At 50.6% G+C, this 26,328-nt stretch overlaps 1 protein-coding gene across 2 annotated transcripts in view; it reads right to left on the reverse strand.

Moving 5' to 3' along the window:
* Window positions 1-26,328, reverse strand: part of INO80 (INO80 complex ATPase subunit) — a 670,892-nt gene that overhangs the window by 86,084 nt on the left and 558,480 nt on the right. For both annotated transcript variants that reach the window (XM_085626921.1, XM_085626922.1), the window contains exons 33-34: window positions 13,227-13,382; window positions 12,512-12,671 (exon numbers count right to left, since the gene is read on the reverse strand). In XM_085626921.1, coding sequence (XP_085483047.1) covers window positions 12,512-12,671; window positions 13,227-13,382 — 316 coding nt within the window. The remainder of the gene's footprint in view (window positions 1-12,511; window positions 12,672-13,226; window positions 13,383-26,328) is intronic.

Here is a 26,328-nt window from a genome sequence, read left to right on the forward strand (position 1 = left end):
TGTGGGACATGTGGGTGGCACATTGTTGTGCTGACTTGGCCTGAACTAGCCAGTCGTCCAGATAAGGGAAGACGTGAATGTTTTGTCTTCGCAGATGCGCGGCCACTGTTGCCAGGCACTTGGTAAAGACCCTGGGTGCTGTTGTTACTCCGAAGGGGAGAACTTTGAACTGATAGTGATTCCCTTGAATAGTGAATCTGAGGTATTTCCTGTGTGAAGGGTGTGTTGGTATGTGGAAGTATGCATCCTTCAGGTCTAACGTAGCTAGGAAATCCCCCTGACTGAGCAGTGGGAGAACCTGCTGGAGGGTAAGCATATGGAAATGCTCCGATAGTATATATAGGTTTAGGGGTCGCAGGTCTAGGATAGGTCTGAGCGAGCCCTCCTTTTTTGGGATTAAGAAGTACAGAGAGTACACCCCTGTGCCCTGCTGGTCGATGGGCACTACTTCTATTGCCCCTTTTGTGAGCATAGCAAGCACTTATTGCTGGAGTAAATGTAAGTGTTCGGCTGACATAGGACGGTGCTTTGGTGTTATGTTGGGTGGAGTGGAAGTTAGTTCTAGACAGTACCCATGTTGGATGATGTCCCTGACCCACCTGTTCGTGGTGATGTTCTTCCATGCGGATAGGAACTGCTGGAGTCGTCCCCAGACAGGTGTTATGTGGTCGGGGGTAAGGAGAGGGCGTCACTGTTTGTTTTTTGGAGAGGACCTGGTGTTGCCATAGCCACGTCCCCTGCCTTTGGTGCTGGATCCACGATATCCACCCCTGTTGTTTTTGTCATAGGTGCTTTGTGCGCCAGTTTTAGTATACTGCTGTTGTGACCCCTGACCCCTTGTTGTGCCTCTATTTCCAGTGCGACGAAAGGAGCCACTACGAAATTGCTGCGTTTGCAGAGCCCCCATTGATTTCGCAGTGTCAGTGTCTTTCTTTATCTTTTCTAGGGTAGTGTCAACGTCCGGGCCGAATAAGAATTCTGTGTTAACTGGTAAGTTCAGAATATTGTTTTGGATCTCGGGTTTGAAGCCGGAGATTCTTAACCAGGCATGACGTCTTAGCATGACACTTGTGTTTATTGCTCTAGCCGCTGTGTCAGCTGCGTCAAGGGCGCATTGTATGGATGCATTAGTGAGGAGTTGTCCTTCTCTAATGAGTAGCTCCGCTGACTCCTTATACTCATCTGGTAGATGTTGGAGCAGTGACTCCAGCGTGTCGTAATGTGACCTGTCATAACGTGCCAGGAGTGCCTGTGTATTGGCAATGCGCAGGATGTTCGCTGCTTGCGCTGCAATGCGTTTGCCCGATGTTTCTAGTACTTTTGACTCCTTGTCTGGGGGAGGAGCATCACCAGTCGTTCGTGAGTGGGCTCTCTTGCGAGCATTGGCAACCACCATGGAGTCTAACGGCAATTGACCCCTAATGTATTTAGGGTCACCGGGTGCAGGCTTGTATTTTTTTTCAATCCTAGGATTTAACACCCGGGCTCTTGTGGTGTCCTTGAAAATGTCTTTAGCAGGTTTGAGAACCCCTTTTAACATGGGCAGGGTTTTGACAGTTCTTTATGAAGATGCGAAAGTGTCAAGCAGGAAGTCTTCCTCAATGGCATCAGAATGGAGTTCCACCCCATGATGAGCAGCAGCCCGCTCGATGAGGGCATTAAATGCAGCTGTGTCCTCGGTAGGAGACGTTTTTACGTTATAGAGTTGCGCCTCTTGAGTATGTGGCGCGACACTTTGGTCTGTGGGGTCATCCCATGCCTGATCCGGGTCATGCAGGTGCTCATCAGGATCTACGTCTTCAGGGTAGATGGAATCTTCCCCGCCATAGTCCTGTATTGCGTCCGATTCGGAGGGGGTAGGAGAAAAGGACTGCGGATCTGGATGGAAGTGTTGAAAGTGTTCTTGGAGCACTGGTTCCTGCTCTGCCGGCAGTTTGCGTTTAAGAGGAATTTTGTAGGGCTCCTCTTCCCTAACTGGCGTTATCTTGCGCTTGTGGAGCATTAACCTGCCAGTGTCGGCGTCGATAAATTGTAGCCCCGAAGACTCTTGTTCTGTAAGGCCAGAGGTGGTGGACTGTGTGTGGAGGACACGTGTCCGAATTTGAAATAGTTTCGGTGCCGATGCCGGTGGCAGCCCAAACGTAATGTTGGAGGGCTTGGGTGTGTCGGGACCCGAGATAGAGTGGAGGGTTGCCCGGTCACGGATGCGTTGTAAAGATGCGGAGACCCGCTGCACAGTGAACGCAGATGGTGGTTTGATGGGCCCCTTAGTAGTAGACGTCGAGGCCAGCCCCGACTTTTTTGTAGGAAGGGGGTCACTGGCCTGAAGGGATGTATCGACAGTCGACGCAGTGGAGGACTTAGTCGGCGCCGGTGCGCTAGGCGTTGTCGTAGCCGGGGCGGCCATCTTGGCTGCGGAGGTTATGGCCTTCGGCGTCGGCGCCGAAGGTCTCGGTGCCTTGCGGTGCCCGAGGGCGTGCTTTTTCTGGGTGGCAACCGTATCCACTGCGGTGAGCTCGGCGCCGAAGTCTCTTTGTACGCGGTCGGAGCCGACGACTGTTTTCGGCGTCGGAGCAGTGGATAGTTTCGACGCCTTCGATCCGACCACCACCAGTTTCACTTTCGTTTTTGAAGGGACTGGAGCGATGGATGGTTTTGGGTTTAACAACCCGGTCGTCTTCGGTAATAGTGGCTCTTGCAGAGTGTTCGAGGCCGGACCGGAAGGTGGGGCCGAGGAACCATGTGTTTGATCTTGGGTAAGGCCCGAAGGCGATCCCTCGACCGGAGCCTGATGACGACGTACAGTTTCGGCCTCCGTTTCGACGGATTGGCGTAGCTCTTCGGGAGAGCTGTCTTCTTCGGCCCCGTAGGCCTCGTCGAAGTCTCCTACCTCATCGACGGTTTCTTCACGTCGAAAAATCACTTCGTCGTCGTCGTCCGATCGGGAATCGTGTTCTGAAGCGGGGCTAGAGACTACTTCTTCCACGCTCTCGGCGTCCTCGTCCTCGGTGCTGAATATGTTGGTGGGAGCAGGCGCTGCTTGCTGCGCCTCCAGCCTCGCTGCCCGTCGGTTCCGCAGAGTCTCCTTAGAACGGAACCGTGCACAGGCCATGCATTTCGATTAGTCGTGATCCGGCGAGAGACATTTATTACAGACGGGGTGGACGTCGATATGAGGGTACTTCGCGTGGCATAACGGACACCTCTTGAATGGAGTCCTCGATTCCATCGTCGATCGAACTTCGAAGTTCGGACCAAACTGGTCTGAAGTCGGAAGAGGGTGCGGAGCACTAAAGCTAGTAGTCGACACCGAACGGTAACTATACCGACGAAAACTAAAGGCCTTTTGGCCTAAAACTAAGTATTCCTAAGTTGAGCTAAGATAGTAACATCCGAACCCAATGGCGGAAAAAAACAATCGAAGGATGGAGAGGATGCCCATGCGCACTGTAGTCCAGGGGAGGAGCCACCTATCTCGTGATACTTCGAAGACTCTTCCAGGACAACAATGTGCAATCATCCGGACCCAACACTAGGTGGCGATCTATGCACAGATATGAATTCAGCAGCCCACATGCCTCGAACCAACAGATTTCACTGTGCACCATGCCACAAATTCTTTCCACCGACAGGCGTATACCGTTTTAATGGAGGGACGCCTGGCTGCCAGAATCACATTACAGACTTCGGGATTCAAGTCAAATGGAATCATCTGTTGCCGCTCAATCTCCACGCAAGGAGGTGGAGGCTAGACAGGTTCGGTGGAGGACCGTCCCCTGTTGCTGCGACAGGAGATCCTCCCGAAGAGGCAGTCGGATCGGGGGATCCACGCTCATACTGAGTAGCTCGGGATACCAAACTCTTCGAGCCCAGTCCGGTGCCACAAGAATGACTTGGGCCCGGTTGCGCCTGATCTTCTTCAGCACTCTGGGCAAAAGTGGTATAGGCGGAAAGGCGCACAACAGACCGCAACTCCACTCGCGATGAAAAGCGTCGCCTAGTGAGTGCCGCCTTGGAAACTCCAACACGCAGAACTGCTGACATTGCACGTTCTGTTCGGTGGCGAATAGATCTAACCAAGGTTCTCCCCACTGCTGAAAGAGACCTTGCACCACCTCAGAGTGAAGATGCCATTCGTGATCCAACATGCACCTGCGTCTGAGTTCGTCCGCCCTGGCGTTTAGGGTACCTGCCAGGTGTTGAACCAACAAGGAAATGCCTTGATGGTCCAGCCACGTCCAGAGACGTAGAGCCATAGTGTCCACGAACCCACCCCGCCCTGCTTGTTGCAGAACCACATGGCGGTGGTGTTGTCTGTGAACACCTGCACTACTCTCCCCTTGACAGAGTGAAGGAATGCTTTCAGTGCAAGTAGGATCGCCCTGAGCTCCAAAAGATTGATATGGAGCTTGGATTCCGCCGGAGACCAGATTCCTCTTATTTCTGCCTTTCCCATGTGGCCGCCCCATCCCAGAAGGGACGTGTTCGTCACTACTGTGTGCTCCGGTTGCGGAAGGGAGAGGGATCTGCCGCTGACCAAACGCTGGTTTGTGAGCCAACACTGCAAGTCCTGTGCAGTGCCCTTCGAGATCTGGACGTAGTCGAACAGGTTTCCCCGATGCTGCGTCCACTGGAACTTCAGGTTCCACTGCAGAGCCTGCATATGCCATCTGGCATGATAGATCAGCAGGATGCAGGAGGCCATGAGGCCCAGCAGCGTCCGGGTCTTCCTGACCGAAACCCAGGACCAGGGCTAAAAGATCGGAATCATAGCCCGAATGTCCCGGACTCGCTGTTCGGGAGGATAAACCCGAAACAGCGCCGTATCCAGAACCTCTCCGATGAAGATGAGCTTCTGAGAGGGAATCAGGTGCGACTTCGGCACGTTGATGGAAAACCCCAGCAAATGCAGGAGGTCGGCCGTAGTCTGGAGGTGGGAGACGACTGCCTGGGGCGAGCCCGCCTTCAACAGCCAGTCGTCGAGATAGGGGAAGACTGGAACCCCTGATCTGCGCAGATGAGCTGCGACCACCGCCATCACTTTCGTGAACACCCGAGGGGCGTTGGTAAGGCCGAAAGGGAGCACGGTGAACTGAAAGTGCTCGTGGCCCACCGTGAACCGTCGGTAACGCCGGTGGGCTGGCAGGAAGGGGATATGAAAATAAGCATCCTGCAAGTCCAACGCTACCAGCCAGTCTTGCGGGTCTAGGGCATCCAAGACCTGAGCAAGCGTGAGCATCTTGAACTTCTCCTTCCGGAGGAAGCGACTGACGTTCCGGAGGTCTAAGCTAGGGCGCAGACCTTTGTCCTTCTTTGGAACCAAGAAGTAGTGGGAGTAACAACCACGACCTACTTCTGTCGTCGGAACGCGCTCGATGGCCCCCTTGGCCAAGAAGGCCGCAACTTCCTGCTGGAGATGTGCCAAGTGATCCCTCGACATGCGGTAGTACTGAGGTGGCATGACTGGATGGGTAGACTCGAAGGGGAGGGAGTAGCCCCGTCGGACTATTTGCAGAACCCACCTGTCCGAAGTGATGGTGCGCCAGTGGGGACGGTGATGGCGAATTCTGCCACCCACTGGCGTCTGGTGGGCCTGAAACACCGGACTAGGAAGGTTTAGAGGAGGCGGCGGCGACGGCAGGGGAGGTGGTGGATTGACCTGCTCGCTGGCCTCGGGACCCACAACGGCGGGTCCACGTCCGCGGCTGCGCTGAGACTGTGGCTGCGCAGGCTTGCGGGTCTGAAAGTAACGCGCCTGGGCGCCCCGACGTCGAAAGGAGCGAAAAGCGGGCCCCGAGGGAGTATGTGTTTTGGCGAGATCCAAGAACTGGGCTTTAGCCCGAGAGTCCTTAAAGCGTTCCAGGGTGCTATCCGCCTTATCACCAAAGAGGCATGTGCCATCAAAGGGCTTGTCAAACAAGGTGTTCAGGACATCCCCAGAGAAGCCAGTAGTTCAGAGCCAAGGATAACGATGGAGCGCCACTGTTGTGGAAAGTGCCCTACCGAGAGAATCGGCTGTGTCAAGCCCACAGCGGATAGTACATTTTGCAGCATCTCTCCCTTCGGTAATGGCTTGGGAGAGAACCGCCCGTGATTCCACAGGGCACTGAGGCAGCACCTGTGCCACGGTGTCCCACACAGAATGGGAATAGCGGCCTAGCAGGCATGCAGTATTCACCGCCTGTAACCCACAGCTGGCAGAAGTCAAAATCTTTTCCCCAAATTGCTCCAGTTTCCTAGATTCCTTGTCCGGAGGAGCAGAAGGGAACGCACTCAGCGAGGCAGAAGCGTGGACAACCAAACTCTCAGGCGTCGGGTGTTGTGTGAGAAAGCTGGGATTGCCCAGCGCCGGGTGATGGCTGCGTGCCACACCCTTGTCTACAGGAACTCCTGTTTTAGGTTTGTTCCAGGTGCTCAACAGGATATCGGTAAGCGTTTCATTGAAGGGCAGCAACGGCTCCGCAGAGGAGGACTGCGGCTGCAGCACCTCAGTCAGGAGATTGGTCCTGATAGGTACAGGAGGGAGCTCAAGGTTAAGAGTCTCAGCCGCCCTACGCAACACCACTGAAAAAGTCCCAACCTCTTCCGTAGCCACGGAAGAAGGGGACATAGTACCAGGGTGTGGAGAGAAATCCAGATCTACTTGACCATCCACATCGCCTTCCCATTCAGGCTCATTCTTGCATTGAGCTGCAAGTGGGTCCTCAGACCCCTCCCAGTACTCCCGTTCGTCCACCGGTGGTTTTAGAGGCCGGTAAGGACGAGGTGCCCTGGGAAATGGGATAAACTCCCCTCCAAGCAAAGAAATGGGGGGTTAAGATACCAGTTCCGGTTCGGCGCCATCCGGCAGCACTGCGCCCGGTGCTGGTGGCGAGGCCGGATCCAGACCTAAGGCCAGAGCTGGCGGCGCTGCAGAGTATGGTGCCGACATAGCCGAGGCCAAAGGTGGCGGCATGGAGGCAGACCCTCCCGACGGATCTGCGGGGCCCCGAAGGCGCTCCGGAGGGACCCGAAGGGGCAAACAAATGGCGCAAGTCCGACACGAAGACCTGAGCTTCATCCGAAGTCACGTGCGGTCCCGGAAAGGGTGGGTAGGCCGCAGGCAACAACGTAGGCTTCAACGCAGCCGCGGGGGAGTGACCGCCCGCCCCCTCCACCGCGTCCCGCGACCGGTGAGGGGTAGAGGAAGAGCGACATCACTTCTTCGACTTTTAATGGCACCTAGACTTACCTGTCCCCGATTCCGACGAGCGATGCTGATGGCTCTGCGACCGGTCCCTCGACCTCTCAACGGGTTTGGGACATCGATCGGTGCGGAACCGATTGCCGGACCTCCAACAACTTGCGGGAACACTCCCGCAAAGCTTTTGGCACCATGGCCCGACAATCGGGGCACGCCTCAGGGTCATGGGCGTGCCCCAAGCAAAAGAGACACACGTCATGCGGGTCCGCTACCGACATGTTTAGGTGGTAGGCCCTACAGGACTTTAACCCGGGCATCCCTACTGCACCAGGTGTCAAGTACTCGACAAAACAAGTTGTCAGAAACCAAGTTAAAACTTTTTTAACTAGGGGTACCGCTCTCTCTCGGATCTGCGCTGCTGCGCGGAAAAAGAAAGAACTGACGTCAGCGCGCGTGGGTGCATCTAAGTAGCTTCGACGACGTCATCTCGGCGGCTACGATGCCAGCGACGTACGCGGAGCCGTATGACGACACCTACTGACGAGCAGGAGGTACTGCTGACGAAAACGTTCCGGATCCAGTCTGACGCCTGGGGATATTCTAAGGTAAGGAATCTATCACTAACGTGTCTCTTTCAGATATAAAATACAGAGGATAAGGTCCGCAATGGCCTGTATTAGCTTGAATGCTTCCTACTTGTATGTGTGGAAGAGTCACACCACTAATAAATTGAGCTATTTTGGTAACACCAAGTTACTGATTGTAGGGATTCAATTCACACAGGTCCTGAAGAAAGCCTGCTGAATCTTAGAGGCATATAGAAGGCTGAAACATGTCGACCCAGGGATGTTTTGGGCCATTATGCCCAGAGACATCACTATGGCCATAGGACCGCCGTACCCGTGGCACTGCGGAACCGCCCGCAGTATTACGATTGCAGCGGTCGGACCGCCACGAGACCGCCGGCACTGCCAGGATCAAGGATCCAGCTGGGCTGGCAATGTTTCCCTGGAGGTGACGCAGCCGGCACTGTCGAGCATATTCCGAGTTGACATTTCACCACCCTTTTCAAGGAGATGAACCCGCCATGAAAAGGGTGGGAGAATGGCAACAAAATAGGCCCTAATGGGCCCCTTGGCGGGTTTGGCCGTGGGGGTTCAAGAGAAGGTACATATAGTGTCGTCCTGGGTTTGCACCCGCCCTTCCTGCACGGTGTGGCATGTAGGCCACACGGTGCAGAAAGGTGAAGTTGGCACTCTGAGAACGGCATCTGCCTGTTAGGCTCTTTTATGAGACTGACAAACTGCCGCTCTCAGACCGCCCGCCAGACCAGGAAAAAACTCCGGATCTAGATGGCAGTCACACCACAGGTTTGACAGTCCCACAGCGGATGGCGACTTGCTCCATCTGCTGTGGGACCGGCAAACTCTTAATCAGGCCCTTTGTTTTTAATCTTGCCTAAGACCCTCAGAATGAGGCAGCCTGACTGGAGGACTGATGCTCACGCTCAATAGGTCAGGATACCAGACACTCCGTGTCCAATCCAGGGCCACAAGAATCACTTGGTCCCAGTCATTCCCAATCGTCTTCTGAACTCTGGGCAGGAGTGGTATCGGCGGGAAGGCATACAGGAGGTGTGAACTCCACTCGAGACAAAAAGCGTCTCTGAGCGAGAGCTGCATTGGAAACTCCAGCACACAAAAGTTCTCAGCAGTGGGTAACCGGTCTAACCAAGGTGCTCCCCACTTGTGAAAGAGACCTCGAACCACTTCCGGATGGAGACACCATTCGAGATCCTCTAGGCATCGACAGTTGAGTTTGTCCGCCCTGGAGCCTGCCAAGTGTTGAACCACCAGTAAAATGGCCCTGTCCAGAGATGAATGGTCTCTTGACAAAGGATCCACCATCCCAACCCGCCCTGTTTGTTGCAGTACCACATGGCGATGGTGTTGTCTGTGAACACTTGCACCAGACCTTCCCTGATCAAGGGAAGAAAGGCCTTCAATGCCAATCGGATCACCCAAAGCTCCAACAGGTTGAAGTAGAGCCTGGATTCAGCTGGAGACCAGAGTCCTCTGACCTCCACCTCTCCCAGATGACCGCCCCAGCCCAGAAGTGACGCATCTGTCACTACAGTCAACTGTGACTAGAGAAGGGAGAGGGGTCTGCCGCTGACCCAATTGGGGTTTGTCGGCCACCACTTTGCAGTTCCCTTGGAGATCTGGACCATGTTGGAGAGATTTCCCTGATGCTGTGCCCACTGGGACTTCAGGTCTCATTGTAGAGCCTGCATATGCCAACAGGAGCTAACTAGCAGGATGCAGCAGGCCATGAGGCCTAAAAGCCTCAGAATTAGTCTCATCGACATTCCGGATAAAGGCTAAAACATTGGTATTAAACCTCAAATATCCTGGGCTAGCTGTTCAAACGGTAGGCCCGAAAATGCACTGTACCCAGAATAGCTCAGATGAAAGGGAGCATCTGAGAGAGTGTCAGGGGTGATTTAGTCATGCTTATAGTGAACCCCAGCAAATGCAGGGGGTCCACCAAACTCTGGAGGTGAGAAGACTATCTGGGGCAAGCCCACCATCAACAGCCAATCATCAAGGTAAGGGAAGACTGGAACACCTGACCTCTGCAGATGTGCTGCAACCACCACCATCACTTTCATGAACAGCCTCATGTGCTGGGGAGGCAGAAAGGGAGCCCAGCAAACTGGAAGTGCTCTTGGCCCACCATGAACCGCATGTAACACTTGCGGCCAGGCAGGACAGGAATGTATGAGTCCTGCACGTCCAACACTACCATCCAGTCTCCAGGGCCCAGGGCAGACAGGACTTAAGCTAATGTGAGCATTTTGAACTTCTCCTTTTCCAGGAAGAAGTTCAGAATGTGCAGGTTGCACATAGGCAAATGCACCCATCCTTCTTGGGCACCCAAAAAAGCAAGAATATCAACCACGACCTAGTAATGATATTGGTGCACTCTCAATGGCTCCCTTGGTGAAGACAGCTAACACTTCCAGTCAGAACAAGGAAAATTGGTCCTCCGTCAGCCAGTCCTAAGTGGGTGCCATAGGTGGAGGGGTATGCAGAAAGGGGAGGGAGTAGCCCCTTTGGACTATCTGTAAAACCCATTTATTAGATGTTATCGATTTCTAGTGGTGCCCATGACATCCTGCCCCCACTCAATGCCCATGTTGGTATGAGCGTTACAACAAACAAATGATGGACGGAATGCTGACAATGCAGACATTCTCCCCCAGTCAAGAGATCTGGGTTAAATCCATCGTTCTTTTGCCCACTACGCCACCCCAGTTTAGACATGGCCATATGCAAATCAGTCTTGACCCTGTGCCTCATGGGAACAGTCCAGCCCGAACTGCCAAGCCATGTCTTCCCTGGACCGGAATCAAGCATCCTAGGACCGGTTTCTGGCTATCAGCCGTCATCAGCCAGGATAGCTTGACTCCAGTGGCGTAGTGAGCACGGGTCCCACGTCTGGGAATACCCATCCCACTTAGGGCGAAAAGCGTTACAACAAACAAATGATGGACGGAATGCTGACAATGCAGACATTCTCCCCCAGTCAAGAGATCTGGGTTAAATCCATCGTTCTTTTGCCCACTACGCCACCCCAGTTTAGACATGGCCATATGCAAATCAGTCTTGACCCTGTGCCTCATGGGAGGCACAGGGTCATTTGTTTGTTGTAACGCATGTTGGTATGAGGGCACACCAAAGGGGTTTGGAGGCTGTGGTTGCTGGGGTATGTGGTGGACTGGGCCGACATCTAGCTAGTGGCCCCACGTGATCTGTGGAACCGCGTCTTCGGCTGCGGAAAGGCTGGGAAGCCTGTTGGCCATGGTGACTAGGTGGTAATAAATGTGAACCCCTTCCATAGCCACGAAGGGGGGGCCCTCTCTCAGCGCCTTCGGGTCCCATGGTGCGGAAGTCCTTGCATATCTTGGAGTAGTGGTCCCACTCCAAGCACCACAAGACAAACTGGGTGTAGGTCTGTCACAGACATCTGTGTCACATGCACCACATGGCTTGAAACCCACAGGCTTCTTAGGGGACATCTTTGTCACACCAGGAGAATAAATTCTTTAAAAAGTGTTGACAAAAAGTTGGAGAAAAAAGCTGCCAAAAAGGGACTGAGGTGTAGCACTTCCCAGTCAGCGCTAATCGGCGCGGAAAGAAAAGAATTGACATCAGCCTGCTGGAGTGGTGCCTACATAAGTTTCACGCATGTCACTTCCGATGCAGGAGATACCAATGCTAAGACAAACGATGACGCCTACCGGCACACAGGGGTGCTGCTCGAAAATTTCAGATACTCCCTGATGTCTAGGAAATATTCTAAGGTAAGAAATCTGCGGTTAGAAGTCTCCAAGAGATCAAACATATTATATTGCCTATCATCATGGTAATACAGTTCATTGATGCGTTAGAACACCAAGGATTTCTAGTCGGACCACAGGGAAGGATTCAAGCATGTGACTCTACGAAGATCTAATACTAGAGAAGCTCTGAATCTCTTATGGAGCAGTTCGATCACTTTCAGGAGTGATGTCCTTAATGATCCACTGTGTTTTTTTTGCTGCTGCCCCATCTAGCACTGGCTGGGCAAAAAGCAAAGAATTTGTCCAGCATCAGTTGATGCCCAGGAGGAACTGACCCTGAAGGAAACATTATGAAGTAAAATGATGTACATACTCATATCTGAAACAGTTTCACACATTTAAGCCATATTGCCTGTGTAACTGATCACCACATAACTCAACCACTGGCACTTACATTGTTACAAGGTTATCCTTAACGAGGAATGGAGAACATGAAAACAACTTATGACAAATTGCATATCTGGACATCAATTGTTTTTAGCACTAATCAGTACAAATGTTTTACCACATGAGGCCAACTTTTTTTTTTACCTCACAGCAAAAGTCTCCGGTAGTTTCTTGCCAAAGTCATGGAACTGATGTAAAAGAATATTGGAAAACTACTGGTATTTGGAAAATGTAACGGGGAAAGTACTTAGAAATAAAATGTAATGAAAATGTTGATCACATTAACTGAACCTAATGTGGTTGCATTAAACCTGTAAACTGAGAGACACACGCAGATGGTTTGTCTCCATAAGTTACAATTTTGGCAATGGGAAATTGGGATATTCATTTGGTAGTCATAAGTGTTTGAATATTCTTAAAAAAAACATTAAGGAACTAAAAAATACTTCACTTTACAAACCCACAAGTTTCAAAACTACAAGCCACACATGTTATTCACAAGCCACAAGGTTTCACTGATAAAACAATTTTCTCACCATTGATAGTGTCTGAGACAGAGCCTGTGATGGAAGCTGGGGAGTTGGTAGCCCTGGACTGTGGTGCTGAAGATGCCGGATCATCTACAATGACCAGCATGTCACTGCTACTTTCATCTGGTGCAATGGATCCCATATGCACCTCGCTGTTGATGGAGATCTTGAAGGGATATTCAAGAAAGAACATCAGCTCGTTCACAGATTAGGTTTACTCCAATAAGTTAAGGTTATTTTGGTAAAATCTCTAGCAGAAATCTGCTCAGCTCTATATGTCTCGCACAGTCCAGTCCAGCAGCGGCAGCTGAAGTCAAACACAGCTGGGCATCAATACTAGATCCAATATAACATTAAAAAGTAAAGCGATTGAGCCCTGTAATTGTGGACTATACAGCACAATTTAAAAAACTATTCTGATTGCTCTTGAACAATTATTGTATTTGTGAAAAATATTTCACAACATTTATGAATCAGAATGGCTTGTAATTCCCAGTTACTGCTCAAATTGCAATTTACAGCTCAAAAGTAGTCACTGCAAGTACCTCCAATACACGAGAAACCACAAAAGATTCAAGTTGCAAAACTATATCTCACTGCAGGTCCCAGAATCTTAGAAACAATTCAATTATTGTAATGAAAATACAACCCAAAACATCAGTAAATGAATCCCACCCAGTCAAACATTAACTTACAGACTGGAAGGGAGAGAACATCTCACCTCGCTAAACGGGCTGGGCATTGCAGAATCCACACTGATGAAAGAGTCATCTCCATCTGCAGATAGGTTGGAGTTATCAGCAGAGGGAAGAAATGGAATCACCAGGTTCGAGCCCTCTTTTCTTCTCTTGCTATCCGACTCATCTTCTCTCCTCTTCTGCACAGCAAAAAGAAAATGCACAAACAGATGTTTGTTAAATGGCAATATAGCAGAATACCTCAATAACTGATGAACAGTACAATGTTGAGACACAAAACACTAACCAGGACACTCCTGGCCATCTGATTCGGTAATATGTGCATTTACATAAATTAATGTTACGTAACATTATTAAACAATAGAAATAAACATGCCTCGAAAATACCAAAATACCGAAAAGTATTTTAGATCCACCTGCTATTCTTTAGGTGCACATTGACTGAGGCAAGGAGTTCCACAGACCCGCTGCTTTTTGGCACCTCAGGGCCCCACTTGTCAGGAATCCTTTGCATTCCAGGCAATCTAACTGGAACATATACCTCTTGAGTGGCCACTGGTGATAAAGGGTGAAAACTGCAAGGTTCTTCAGCAGTCCATCTCCCTGTAATGGTTAGACTACACGATGTCGAACTAGGACATGACATTACATAAGAATGCTCCCCAATCATATGGCTAAGAGTTCTGCACAGAAGAAATCCCAGTAAAACCAAACTGAAAGGGTCTTGATGTAGTGACCAAAGTCCTAGCAAGATTTACAAATACTGTATGACCTGAATGATTTTCTTGCCTTCCTTCTGTTTTTCCAGTTAATTTCTTCTGGTAATTCTCTGCAGAAGTTAATGTCTGCCTATCCTTTCTTCTCGGACTATCTTCCCTGAAACCGTAGCTATATAGCTGCTCTGAAAAAACCTGCAATTGTACGCTTGAAAAAGTACTTTTTCCTCCACTGTATCCAACCAGCACTGGCAAAGACAGCAGATCTAATCTTTTTTCTCTAATTCATTGGTTCCCAAACTGGGGTCCGTGGACCCCCAGGGGTCCGTGACACATTCCCAGGGGGTCCGCAGGCAGCAGTTTTAAAAGCACTTCAAAGTTACTTCTATAATCAGCAGTTTTTGGGCAGCAATAAAAGTGTCAAGATAACTCCGGTGATGAATGTACCTGCTGGAGAGAGATGGGGGTTTTGTCCAGTGGCAGCTTTGACTCATCTAAGGAAGCGCAGATGGTTAATATGCCTGCTGCGAAGAATGTCTATCATGCATTTCTTAAAAAGCAGTTTTTTGTTTTGTGCATAGCTCTGTGGGTTCCTGTCTTTGCCATAGAGATTCTTTTGTTATTATGCAGTTCACAAGTTCCAATCGTAATCTAACAGAGTGAGCTATTAAATGCTATCAAAGAGCTGCATGCAAATTGCATGGTACAAGTTAGTGAGTTATGCTTTTTCCCAGTCTTACATTATTCTGATGCTGCTAAAAAGGTTTGTTTGGGTAGAAATAAATCATTATTATAAAAGGCAACGCTAATCCCTATGTTATGTTCTGAATCCTGAGTTTGTGCCTCTCTAGACAAAGCACTCTTAAAAAATGCCTACCAGTATGGATGACAAGTGAATTGTAGTCCCCTTTGCCTTATGTAACATTTTCTATCCACTGATTTACACATGTATGATTTTTATGTCTCTCTATGTGTGTGATGTAAAGTGCTCTGGTACTCTCCAGTGGTATGGGAGGTGCTATAAAATAAATTAAATAAATGTGACATTGGGGCTATGGAGAGATGAGAGGCACTGTTGGAGGGTAGTAGTGAGGGAATCATTGAAGATTTTCCAGCATTCAAGATTGCCAAAAGATTGTTGTATCCTGGTGCATAGTAAAGTCATCATTTACTATGCTTTAAAAGCTAATACAATTCAATATATAATGACAAATGTGTTGTAAAATGCACTATTTCCCCCCATATTTTCTTGGGGAGAGCCCCCCAAAAACCCCTTTGTAGTGGTCAGGCTCATTCACTGCACTTGGTGCGCACTATATGGGGACTGGTTTGACAACATTTACCAGAGCAGCTTTAGGTTTCCAGTCCAGCCTTGGCAGGAGTAGGAGCCTCAGGCCGCAAAATAAAACTAAGCTATCAAAAGTTGGTTGCGAGATGCAGCACCAACCTTCCCATCAAGATTTTTCGATTTTTGCAAATTTGTTTAATATAAAAATACTAAACTATTTTGTAATTCAAGTCTAGTCTTGATGTGCACATGTGTGTGTTTATTTTTTTCGAATTACAGCTTTGATGTTTGACATTTACATTTCACAAATTTCTTGGGGGTCCCCAGCTTCTAGTAGTGACTCAATGGGGGTCCTCAGGAGTGAAAAGTTTGGGAACCACTGCTCTAATTTATTTCTATTTACCAATCTCAGAAGAACGTTTAAAACAATATAAATTTTTTAAAAAGTAAGATCACATGGGATGGGGGGCAATGGAGGAACGGGTCGGGGGACAGTACGTTAAACAAGCATTTGCAATGCAATAGGTCTCACATTTACGCAAGTTTAAGCTATTGGCATTGTAAATGACAATGCCTATTATTTTTGTTTTTTAAAACATAAATAAAAGGCAGTGTCATTTACAATGCCAATAGCTTAAACTCGCGTAAATGCGAGACCTATTGCATTGCAAATGCTTGTTTTGGTAGGCACGGGGAGATCACTTGATTTTCCCAGAATCACAGGATGAGTCGTCGACCCAGAGTCTCAAACCTTGGTGCCCCAGCTCCAAAGTCGGCAGCTCTAGCCCTAAGACTGCATCCTCTCCACAAGGGTAGAGGGTGAAGAAACGTCATAGCCAGGCTTCTCTCAGATACGGAGGGTAGACATAAGGAGGGACGGCAGGGCAAGTGTTAAGTAAAGTTACAACACATGTCATGCCAGTGACGTAGGAATTAATGCACAAGTTACTACTTCTGTAACGATATATCTGTAAGAGACATTAGTTAGTGATAGATTCCTTACCTTAGAATATTCCCCAGGCGTCAGTGTGAATCCGGAAAGTTTTCTGCTTAGAAGTACCCCTGCGCACCAGTAGGTGGCACCGTGCGGCTCTGCGCCCGTCACTGGCATCGTGCACGCTGGCATGACGTCATGGAGGCTACTTAGGCGCCACCCGTGCACGCTGACGTCAGTTCTGTACACAACTTTCCTCGCCGAAACGCAGAGCCATGCGAGAAACTGACATTGGTGCATAAAACTAGGGCCCTAAAAGGGGATGACCTTAACCCTAGTAATCAGTTCGCAGAACGGGGAGGATGGGTGGGTCGGTAAGGAATCTATCACTAACTAATGTCACTTACAGATATATCGTTACACAAGTAGTAACTTGTGCATCTGAAAGAGACACATTAGAGATAGATTCCTTACATTAGAATAGATACCCCAGCAATACCAACCCCGGTGGTGGGTCTGCGAACAAGATTACACCAGAAAGTCACGGAGCACAGAACGGCCAAAGAAGCCGTCTCTCTGGACCGGACTATCGAGGCAGTAGTGCTTGATAAACGTGTGCAGCGAGGCCCACGTAGCTGCCTGACAAATATCCTGCAAGGGGACACTGCGTCCCAAGGCAGTAGAGCCTGCAGATGCCCTGGTCGTATGGGCACGCAGTCCCACAGGAGGCTCCTTCTTGGCCAAGGAGTAACAGGCTTTGATGCACAGAACGACCCACCGGGAGATGGTCCGTTTGTGCACCGCCCGACCTCTTTTGGCGCCCACGTAGCCAACATAGAGCTGATCATCCACCCAGAACTGCTGTGTACACTGCAGATAGAATGCAAGCACACATTTTGGGTCCAGACGGTGGAGCCGCTCCTCTTCCCTTGGAGGATGTGGAGACGGAAAAAAGGTGGGCAAAGTGATGGTCTGCCCGATGTGTAAGGGCGTGACAACCTTTGGTAAGAAAGAAGGACGTGTCCTCAGAACCACCTTGTCCGGATGAACAGAAAGGAAAGGTTTGGAAGAAAGAGCCTGGAGCTCACTCACTCTCCTGGCAGAGGTGATAGCTACCAGGAAAGCCGTCTTGAGAGTAAGAAGATGCAAGGGACAGTTATGAAGGGGCTCAAAGGGAGTGCACATCAGAAAAGTCAAGACAAGATTCAAGTCCCACTGAGGCATTATGAAGGGCACAGGTGGAAACGTATGCGTAATGCCCAAAAGAAAACGGTTAACAACCGGGGACTTAAAAAGAGAAGGCTGATCTGGAAGCCGTAGAAAGGCAGAGATGGCCGAAATATAACCTTTAACAGTGCCCAGAGCAGAGCCCTGCTGGGCCAAAGAGAGAAGGAACAGAAGAACCTCAGAAAGAGGGGCAGAAAGGGGATTCACAGTCTTAGCTGTGCACCATGTCACAAATCTGTTCCACCTACAGGCGTACACCGTTTTAGTGAAAACGCCTGGCTGCCAGGATGACATCACAGACTACGGGAGGAAGATCGAAAGGTGTCAACTGTCGCCGTTCAATCTCCAAGCATCGAGGTGGAGGCTGGACAGGTTCAGGTGGAGGACCGTCCCCTGCTGCTGCGACAGAAGATCCTCCCGAAGAGGCAGACGGACCGGGGGATCGATGCTCATACTGAGTAGCTCGGATTACCATACTCTTCAAGCCCAGTCCGGAGCCACAAGAATAACTTGGGCCTGGTTGCGCCTGATCTTCTTCAGCACTCTGGGCAGAAGTGGTATAGGCGGAAAGGCGTACAACAGACCGCAGCTCCACTCGAAACGAAAAGCGTCTTCGAGCAAGTGCGAACAAAATTCCAACGCGCCGAACTGGTGACATTGCGCGTTCTCTTCAGTGGCGAATAGATCTAACCAAGGCTCTCCCCATCGCAGAAAGAGACCTTGCGCCACCTCCAAGTTCAGATGCCACTCGTGATCCACCATGCACCGGCGGCGGAGTTCGTCTGCCCTGGCGTTCAGAGAACCTGCCAGGTGTTGGACCACCAAGGTAATGCCTTAATGTCCCAGCCATGTCCAGAGGCGCAGAGCCTCCTGACATAGGGTTCACGACCCCACCTCGCCCTGTTTGTTGCAATAACCACATGGCGGTGGTGTTGTCCGTGAACACCTGCACTACACTTTCCCGGACAGAGGGAAGGAATGCCTTCAGTGCAAGCCGGATCGCCCGCAGCTCCAGAAGGTTGAAATGGAGCCGGGACTCCGCCAGAGACCAGAGGCCAGTGATCTCCGCCTCTCCCATGTGGCCACCCCAACCCAGGAGGGACGCATCCGTCACTACTGTGTGCTCCGGTTGGGGAAGGGAGAGGGATCTGCCACTGACCCAATTGCGATCCGTGAGCCGCCACTGCAACTGTCGTGCAGCGCCCTCCGAGATCTGGACGAGATCGGACAGGTTGCCCTGATGCTGTGCCCACTGTAACTTCAGGCCCCACTGCAGAGCCCGCATATGCCATCTGGCATGCGGCACCAGCAGGATGCAGAAGGCCATCAGGCCCAGAAGCCGGAGGGTCATCCTGACTGAAATCCGGGATAGAGGCTGAAAGAGCGGAACCATAGCCTGAATATCCTGGACTCGCTGTTCGGGAGGATAAAACCGAAACAGCGTCGAATCCAGAACCACTCCGATGAAAGGGAGCTTCTGAGAGGGACTCAGGTGCGACTTCGGCACATTGATGGAGAACCCCAGCAGATGCTGGAGGTCGGCCGTAGTCTGGAGGTGAGAGACAACTGCCTGGGGCGAGCCCGCCTTCAACAGCCAGTCATCGAGATAGGGGAAGACTGACACCCCTGACCTACGCAGATGAGCTGCGACGACCGCCATCACTTTCGTGAACACCCGAGGGGCGCTGGTAAGGCCGAAGGGGAGCACGGCAAACTGAAAATGCTCCTGGCCTACCGTGAACCGCAGGTAACGCCAGTGGGCCGGCAGGATGGGAATGTGAAAATAAGCGTCACGCAAGTCCAACGCTACCATCCAGTCTCCAGGGCAGACAGGACCTGAGCCAGAGTCCGCATCTTGAACTTCTCCTTCCGGAGGAAGCGATTGACATCCCGGAGGTCCAAGATGGGACGCAGGTCCTCCTTGTCCTTCTTGGGGACCAGAAAGTAGTGGGAATAGCAACCACTCCCTACTTCCTGATCGGGAACGTACTCGATGGCCCCCTTGGCCAGGAGGGCCGTGACTTCCTGACGGAGAAGAGCCAAAAGATCCCCCGACATGCAGTGGTACCGAGGTGGCATGGCTGGAGGGGAGGACAGAAAGGGGAGCGAGTAACCTTGGCAGATGGTGGAGGTGGTGATGGACCCTGCCTCCTACCGGCGTGGGGTGCCCCCCGATGCTCGGATTAGGAAGGCTTAGAGGTGGAAGCAGCAGGTGCGGAGGTGGATTGCCCTGCCCGCTGGTTACCAGAACCACCCCTGCGGAAGCCACATCCGCGGCCACGCTGAGGCAGGTTCTGCACAGGCTTTGCAGAGGCGCGCGTCTGGGCGCCTTTACCCTGGCCACGACAGGAACGAAACCCAGGCGTGGCAGGGCTCTTAGTGGAAAGACCCAAAGACTTAGCCGTGGCCCGTGAGTCCTTAAAGCGCTCCAGGGCACTGTCCGCCTTGTCGCCAAAGAGGCGAAAGCCATCAAAGGGCATGTCCATGAGCGAGCTCTGGTCATCAAGCGAGAACCCGGTAGACCGCAACCAGGCATGACGCCGCAACGCCAGTCGTGCAAATCGCCCTGCCCAAGGAATCGGCAGTGTCCAGACCACACCTGATTGCAAACTTCGCCACATCCTTGCCCTCCGCAATCGCTTGGGAAAGGACGGCCTGGACCTCTTCAGAACACTGAGGCAGGACCTCTGCTACCGTATCCCACACGGCGTGGGAGTAACGGCCCAACAGGCAGGTGGTATTAACTGACCGCAACCCAAAGCTGGCCGAGGAGAACAACCTCTTGCCATATTGGTCCAGCTTCTTAGAATCCTTATCCGGCGGAGCCATGGGAAAGGCACTCTGCGACGTCGAGGCCTGAATGACCAGGCTCTCAGTCGTGGGGTGAGTGGTCAAGAAGGCAGGGTCACCAGGTGCCGGGCGATGACGCCTAGCGATGTTCCTATCCACCGGTGCCCCCCAGGCCGGCCGCAACTAAGTGCCCAAGAGGACTTCGGTAAGGGCCTCATTGAAATGGAGCAGCAGTTCTGACGACGTAGACGCCGTCTGGAGCACCTCTGTAAGGAGGTTGGTCTTAAGGGCCACCATAAGGAGGTCGAGATGGAGAGCCTCCACAGCTCGACGCAGCACCATAGTGTAGGAGGCGCCCTCCTCCATAGTAGGCGGAGGGGAGGCAAACCCCGGGTCAGAAGACACACCAAGTTCACCCGCATCTTGAAGATCATCCACCCAATCCTGCTCGGAGTCACACTGCCACGCGAGGGGGTCCTCGGAGCCGTTCCAGTCCTCATCCGGCTCCGGGGTAGAAGGAGCCAGCAGCGGTGGCAGGACCAGAGCCAGAGAGGGGGCCAGCGGTGGCGGGAGCGGCGCCGGCCAGGGCCGAACCGGAACCGCATCCCAATGAGGATCCCAGGACGAAACTAAATGGTCCGAGAACCGGGGCAGGGGCGGGATAAACGGCACCCAGTGTGGCGCCTGTGGCGGAGCCAGCGGTGCTGCACCTTTTGGTGCCGGGGCCAGAGCCGCGGGCTTTGGATCCAGTGGCTCCGGGGCCGGCGCCAGACAGGGTGCCACTGGGTCAACAGGATCTGGACACAGAACCGCGGGGCCTGCAGGCCTAAACAGGCGGTCCATGGCAGCAAGAAACTCTTGCATCTGTTCGGGAGTTGCCTACGGACCCGGAAAGAGCGGGTAGGCCGCGGGACTCTGTCCCCCTCATCCGCCTCCGGGGGGGGACGTCAGAGAGCAAACACGCTTTTTCGACGACTTCTTATGGCGTCGCTTACTAGGAGGAGAAGGCTTAAGAGTCCGAGGAGCGACGGCTCCGTTCCCGCGAACGTCCCCTAGACCCGGAGGGGCGGTGAGAGGAGAGCCAGACCTCCAGCAACTTCCGGCGCCGCTCCCGCAAGGCCTTCGGGGCCATGGCACAGCAGTCCCGACAATCCCGGGAGTCATGGTCGGTCTCTAGGCAATAGAGGCAGACATAATGGGGTCCGTCGCCGACATATTTCGGCGTCACGACCCACATGACTTATAGCCGGGCATCCCTACGTGCACCAGGAGACAATAGAAGGAGATAAAAGTCTCAAAAAAGTTGTCAAAAATTGAACGGGGTACATGCTCAATCCAGATCTGCGCTTTCGGCGCGGAAAAAGAAAGAACTAACGTCTGCGCGCATGGGTGGCGCCTTAGTAGCCTCCGTGACGTCATCCAAGCGCGTACAACGCCAGTGACGGGCGCGGAGCCGCACGGCACCACCTACTGGTGCGCAGGGGTACTGCTAAGCAGAAAAGTTTCCGGATCCAGACTGACGCCTGGTGAATATTCTCTAATGTAAGGAATCTATCACTAACGTGTCTCTTTCAGATATGTTAATTAAAGATAAATATATACTGATATTCTTTCAACATAAAAACAATATTCAAGCAGTTGTGAAAATTAATTGCATTATAAATATTAACAATAACAAAAACATGTCAAAGTAAACAAAAAAAATGAATTAAAAAAAAAAATTTAAATAGAATTTGTTTTATTTTTATAAATGATTTAAACATTAAACAAAGCAATAGCACTTGCACACTAGCAAAAGTGTTGGTCTTTGAAGTAGCTAGATTTAGGATTCTAACTTTAATTTAAGCAAAAGCAGGGAAAGTGTAGAACTTTGGAAAGCGTAGATTTACTACTACCACTCCAATCTAAGCACAGTAGGGAAAGTGTTTAACATTAGAGAGGTCAAGCTTATTATTATTCTCACTTCAGGTTAGATTTGAATCAGTAGAGAAAGTATTGGACTTTGAGATGTTAGATTTAATGTCCCAACTCCTATCTATGCAATAATATGTAAAGTGTTGGACTATGGTGGGGTAAATGATACCATCTCAATTACTGAACTTAAAAAAAAAAACATGTATATACATAGCTAAGTAAAATTTAAACATATTTAAATTACATAATATATGCATTGTAAAACAAACTATTTTAAATCTAATGTAAAAGAACACATTTCATTATACAAAAATGATTTAAATAAATATAAAACAAATGAATGTTTTAAATAAATACATTTCACTACTAACCAAAATAAAAACAAGCTAAAAACAAAAACATTATAAACTCAAAATTAATAATGTCAAATCAGTTATTAAAACCTATCTGAATAAAATTAAAACAAATATACATAAAACTTGTTTTTAAAAATGTAGAATTAAATATACTGACCAGCTAATTAACATTTAATTAAAAAACAAATATTTAGCATAACAAATCAGAATAATTTACAGCTACCAACTAACCTCTTGATTAAACTAAAACGTTGTTTATAAAAACAGCAATTAATATTTTCAATAACTTCTGACCCTAATCTCGTACAATCCTAAAACTCTTTACTAAATTAAACACTACTAAACTGAAGAAAATGTAAATACAAAATTAAGTCACAAACTATACCAAACATTTAAAATAAATAATAATCATAATGAGGAATACTTCAATAATTACCATAATTAATCACCACTTAAATAACATAACATACAAATTTAATATAAAACAGTCATGACTATTTAAAATAACTTCTCCATCTAATCTCGTACAAACCAACAATCCACTAATAAATTAAACTTTAATTAATTTTTTAAAATAATTAAATTACACTTTAAAAATTACAACTCCTACTCAAATAATTCAAATAATCAATGAAATAATTTACATCATTACCAATTAATTAGTAAATGAACACAGAAAAATATTTAAAAATAAAAAAGCAACCCACTTCGAAATTAAAAATTACTGATTACATTTCAAAAACATTAAATGCAAAGCATACACACATTAGATTATAATACTAACACCCACAAATCATATAACTTATACATTAATTTTAAAAAACTATATGCAGTTTATATATTAAAGTAAAGTAAACAATATTATATGCAATGTTATATACAATAAAAAATATATATATATATATTACCCCTCAACAAACAATATTGTAACCTTCAGTATTCTGTCACATGACATTCTTTTTTTTTTTTTTTTTTTTTTTGAAACCGTTTATTACAGGTCTTAAAAGTATGGGCCCACAACCTTCCGGCCGGCCGCTAGCAATGGTAGGAACATACGACATACATTTATGGAACACGTGGTATTACAGGAGGAGCATTTCTCCGTAGGTAACAATGTCAAAGCCACATCATCCAGGCCCCAGTATGCGGTTTCATTTTAAATTAAGAACAACAAAAATTAAAACCACACCCACAAGGCAACCCACAATCAAAAATAGCAGCACGTGCTCCCCTAGAGGGGGGATCCCAACTATACACAGAAGTGTGAGGAGGGGGAAGTGAACAGAGCGAGGACTGGGGGAACCCAATGCCCGGCAGCGGAGGAATGAGTCGGCTAAGGGGATGGGGCTGGCGAGGCATCAGGCAGCAGCGGTGGTGCGCAGATACCCCCTCGGTAGGCGTTCCAGGGGCCCCATACTTTCACCCATGTCCCAGGCTTACCCCTCGCCACATACACCACCTTTTCGCGAAACATGCACCAGTCCATGTGTTCTTTCCAGGCCGAGACCGTCGGGGGCCTCTGGGATCCCCACAGTTGAGCAATATCACGCTTGGCTATCATATATCCCAGAGTCACCCACCACGTCTGCGGCGCCGAGTAATCAGTCGGTTCCCACACATTCAACAGGCATCTCCTCGCTTCAGGCAACAACGCCACATGTGTAACCAGTCGCAGCACCTCATGTACACCACGCCAGAACCCCTCTACCTCCGGGCACTCCCACAAAATATGCATAAAGGTCCCCAAAGCACCACACCCACGCTTACACAACCCATCTCCAGCATAGCCCATACGCAGAAGCTTTGGCCCCGTCATGTAGACCCGGTGGAGTATCTTGAGCTGGACGAAGCGAAGGCGAGCCGGTATGGCCACCTCCTTCGGGGAGGCCACCGCGGAGGTCCAGTCCTCGTCGTCCAACTCCAGCCCGTCGGCAACCCAAGCCGCACGGAGGGCAGTCAACAGGCCCGAGCGGTCGTTTATGAGCTTTTTGTATATAAGTGAGATCGTGCTGTCCGGGACGTGCCCATCCAGCATTCTATCCTCCAGGGGGGAATATTCCGGGATGGAGGCAACGTCCGAGAAGACGGAGCCCAGCGCATGACGGACCTGCAAATACCGAAAGTATTCACTGCCCTGCAACTGAAACTCCGTCTGTAGCATATCGAACGTTTTAAATCCTCCCCTCGTCCAAAGATCCCCAACTTTACTGATACCTATTATGTCCCACTTCTCGAAGCCCTTAGAGGTCCACAGGGAACCTAACCGCTCAGACGCGTATAGTGGTGATGCCCGGGTCAAACGGTCCTTCCACCCCATAGCTGCATTGGCCGCGTGCCAGACTTGCACCATGACACGCGTGGGGCCCGTCAGACGAGCGTCGGGCGCGCTAGAGTAGAGCGCTCGATTGTAGTCGCCACCTGGCAGGAGCATCTTGTCCATTTCAAATGCCGGGTTTAAGGCGGGCCCGAAGAGGCCATGGTTAATGGCGGCGAGCTGGGAGGCCCAATAGTACCGTTTAATATCCGGGAGGGCAATCCCCTCGTCAAACCATGGGAGCGTCAGCTTAGCCAGAGCAATGCGCGGCCTCCCGTCCCAGAACAGGCGGCGTTGCAGACTCTCCACCTCACGGAAGTAGCGCGCCGGGACCAAGTCCATAGTGTTCTGCAAAGCGTACAGAAAACGCGGCAGAGACATCATCTTGAACAATGCCACCCGGCCGAGCGGCGAAAGCGGCAGGCGCCGCCAGCATGCGACATCTACCCGCAGACGCTGGAGGGGGGGAAGCAGATTCCGTTCATACCGGGCCTCCGGGTCCAGAGTAATGAAGACACCCAAGTACCGAAATCCCTGCGGGGCGATCTGGATCGGACAGCCCCGCGGGAGAATAGGAGCCTCCCCAGAGAGAACATACACACACGATTTAGCCCAGTTGATGACGAGACCGGAGTTACGACCAAACGAGTGTAAAACATCAACTAGTACTATAAGTGATTTACGTGGGGAGGCTAGGTACAGAAGGATGTCATCAGCGTATAGGGATACGCGGTCCTAATACTCGGGGGTCCAACGGAGACCACGGATGGAAGGCTCCCACCGCAGCCACTCCGCCAGGGGCTCCAAGGCAAGCGCAAAAAGAAGCGGCGACAAGGGACAGCCCTGTCGCGTGCCCCGGCCCAGCTCAAACGGGGCCGATACTCTTCCGTTCACGACCACCTGCGCCATTGGGCCCGCATACAACAATTTGACCCAACTGATGAATCCTGGGCCAAATCCGAACTTCGCGAGCATCGCCCAGATGTATGGCCACTCAAGCGTGTCAAACGCCATGGTGGCGTCTAAGGACGCCAAAATGGCCGGTTCCCGTATAAATGGGACGCGCGCAAGCACCCCATGCAAACGCCGCAGATTAAGGGCTGTATTGCGATGGGGAATAAAGCCAGACTGGTCCTGATGAACCAGATCTCCCACCACACCCACCAGCCGATTGGCGAGTACCTTAGCGAGAATTTTGGGCTCCGCATTCAGTAGTGAGATAGGCCGATAAGAAGTAACCCGATCCCGAGGTCTCCCCTCCTTATGGATCACCACGATTGTAGCCAGACGCTGGTCAGGCGGGAGGGAGCCCAACGAGTGGGCCGCGAGGAACATTGCGCGGAGGTGAGGCGCCAATGCATCCGGTCGCAGCTTATACAGCTCGATAGGGATACCGTTCGGGCCCATGGCCTTGCCAGAAGCGACCGAGCGTATGGCGAGGGCGATTTCGTCGGAGGTGGGAGCGGCGTCCAGCGACACCCTGTCCTCCCCGGACAGGGAAGGCAGCGCGATATCCCTGAGCAGGGCACGGGAATCCTCTTCCGAGCAAGAAGAGACCGGGGAATACACCTCGCGGAAATACTCCG

The sequence above is a fragment of the Triturus cristatus genome, chromosome 9 (genome assembly GCF_964204655.1).
Source record: "Triturus cristatus chromosome 9, aTriCri1.1, whole genome shotgun sequence".
Classification (NCBI taxonomy): domain Eukaryota; kingdom Metazoa; phylum Chordata; class Amphibia; order Caudata; family Salamandridae; genus Triturus; species Triturus cristatus.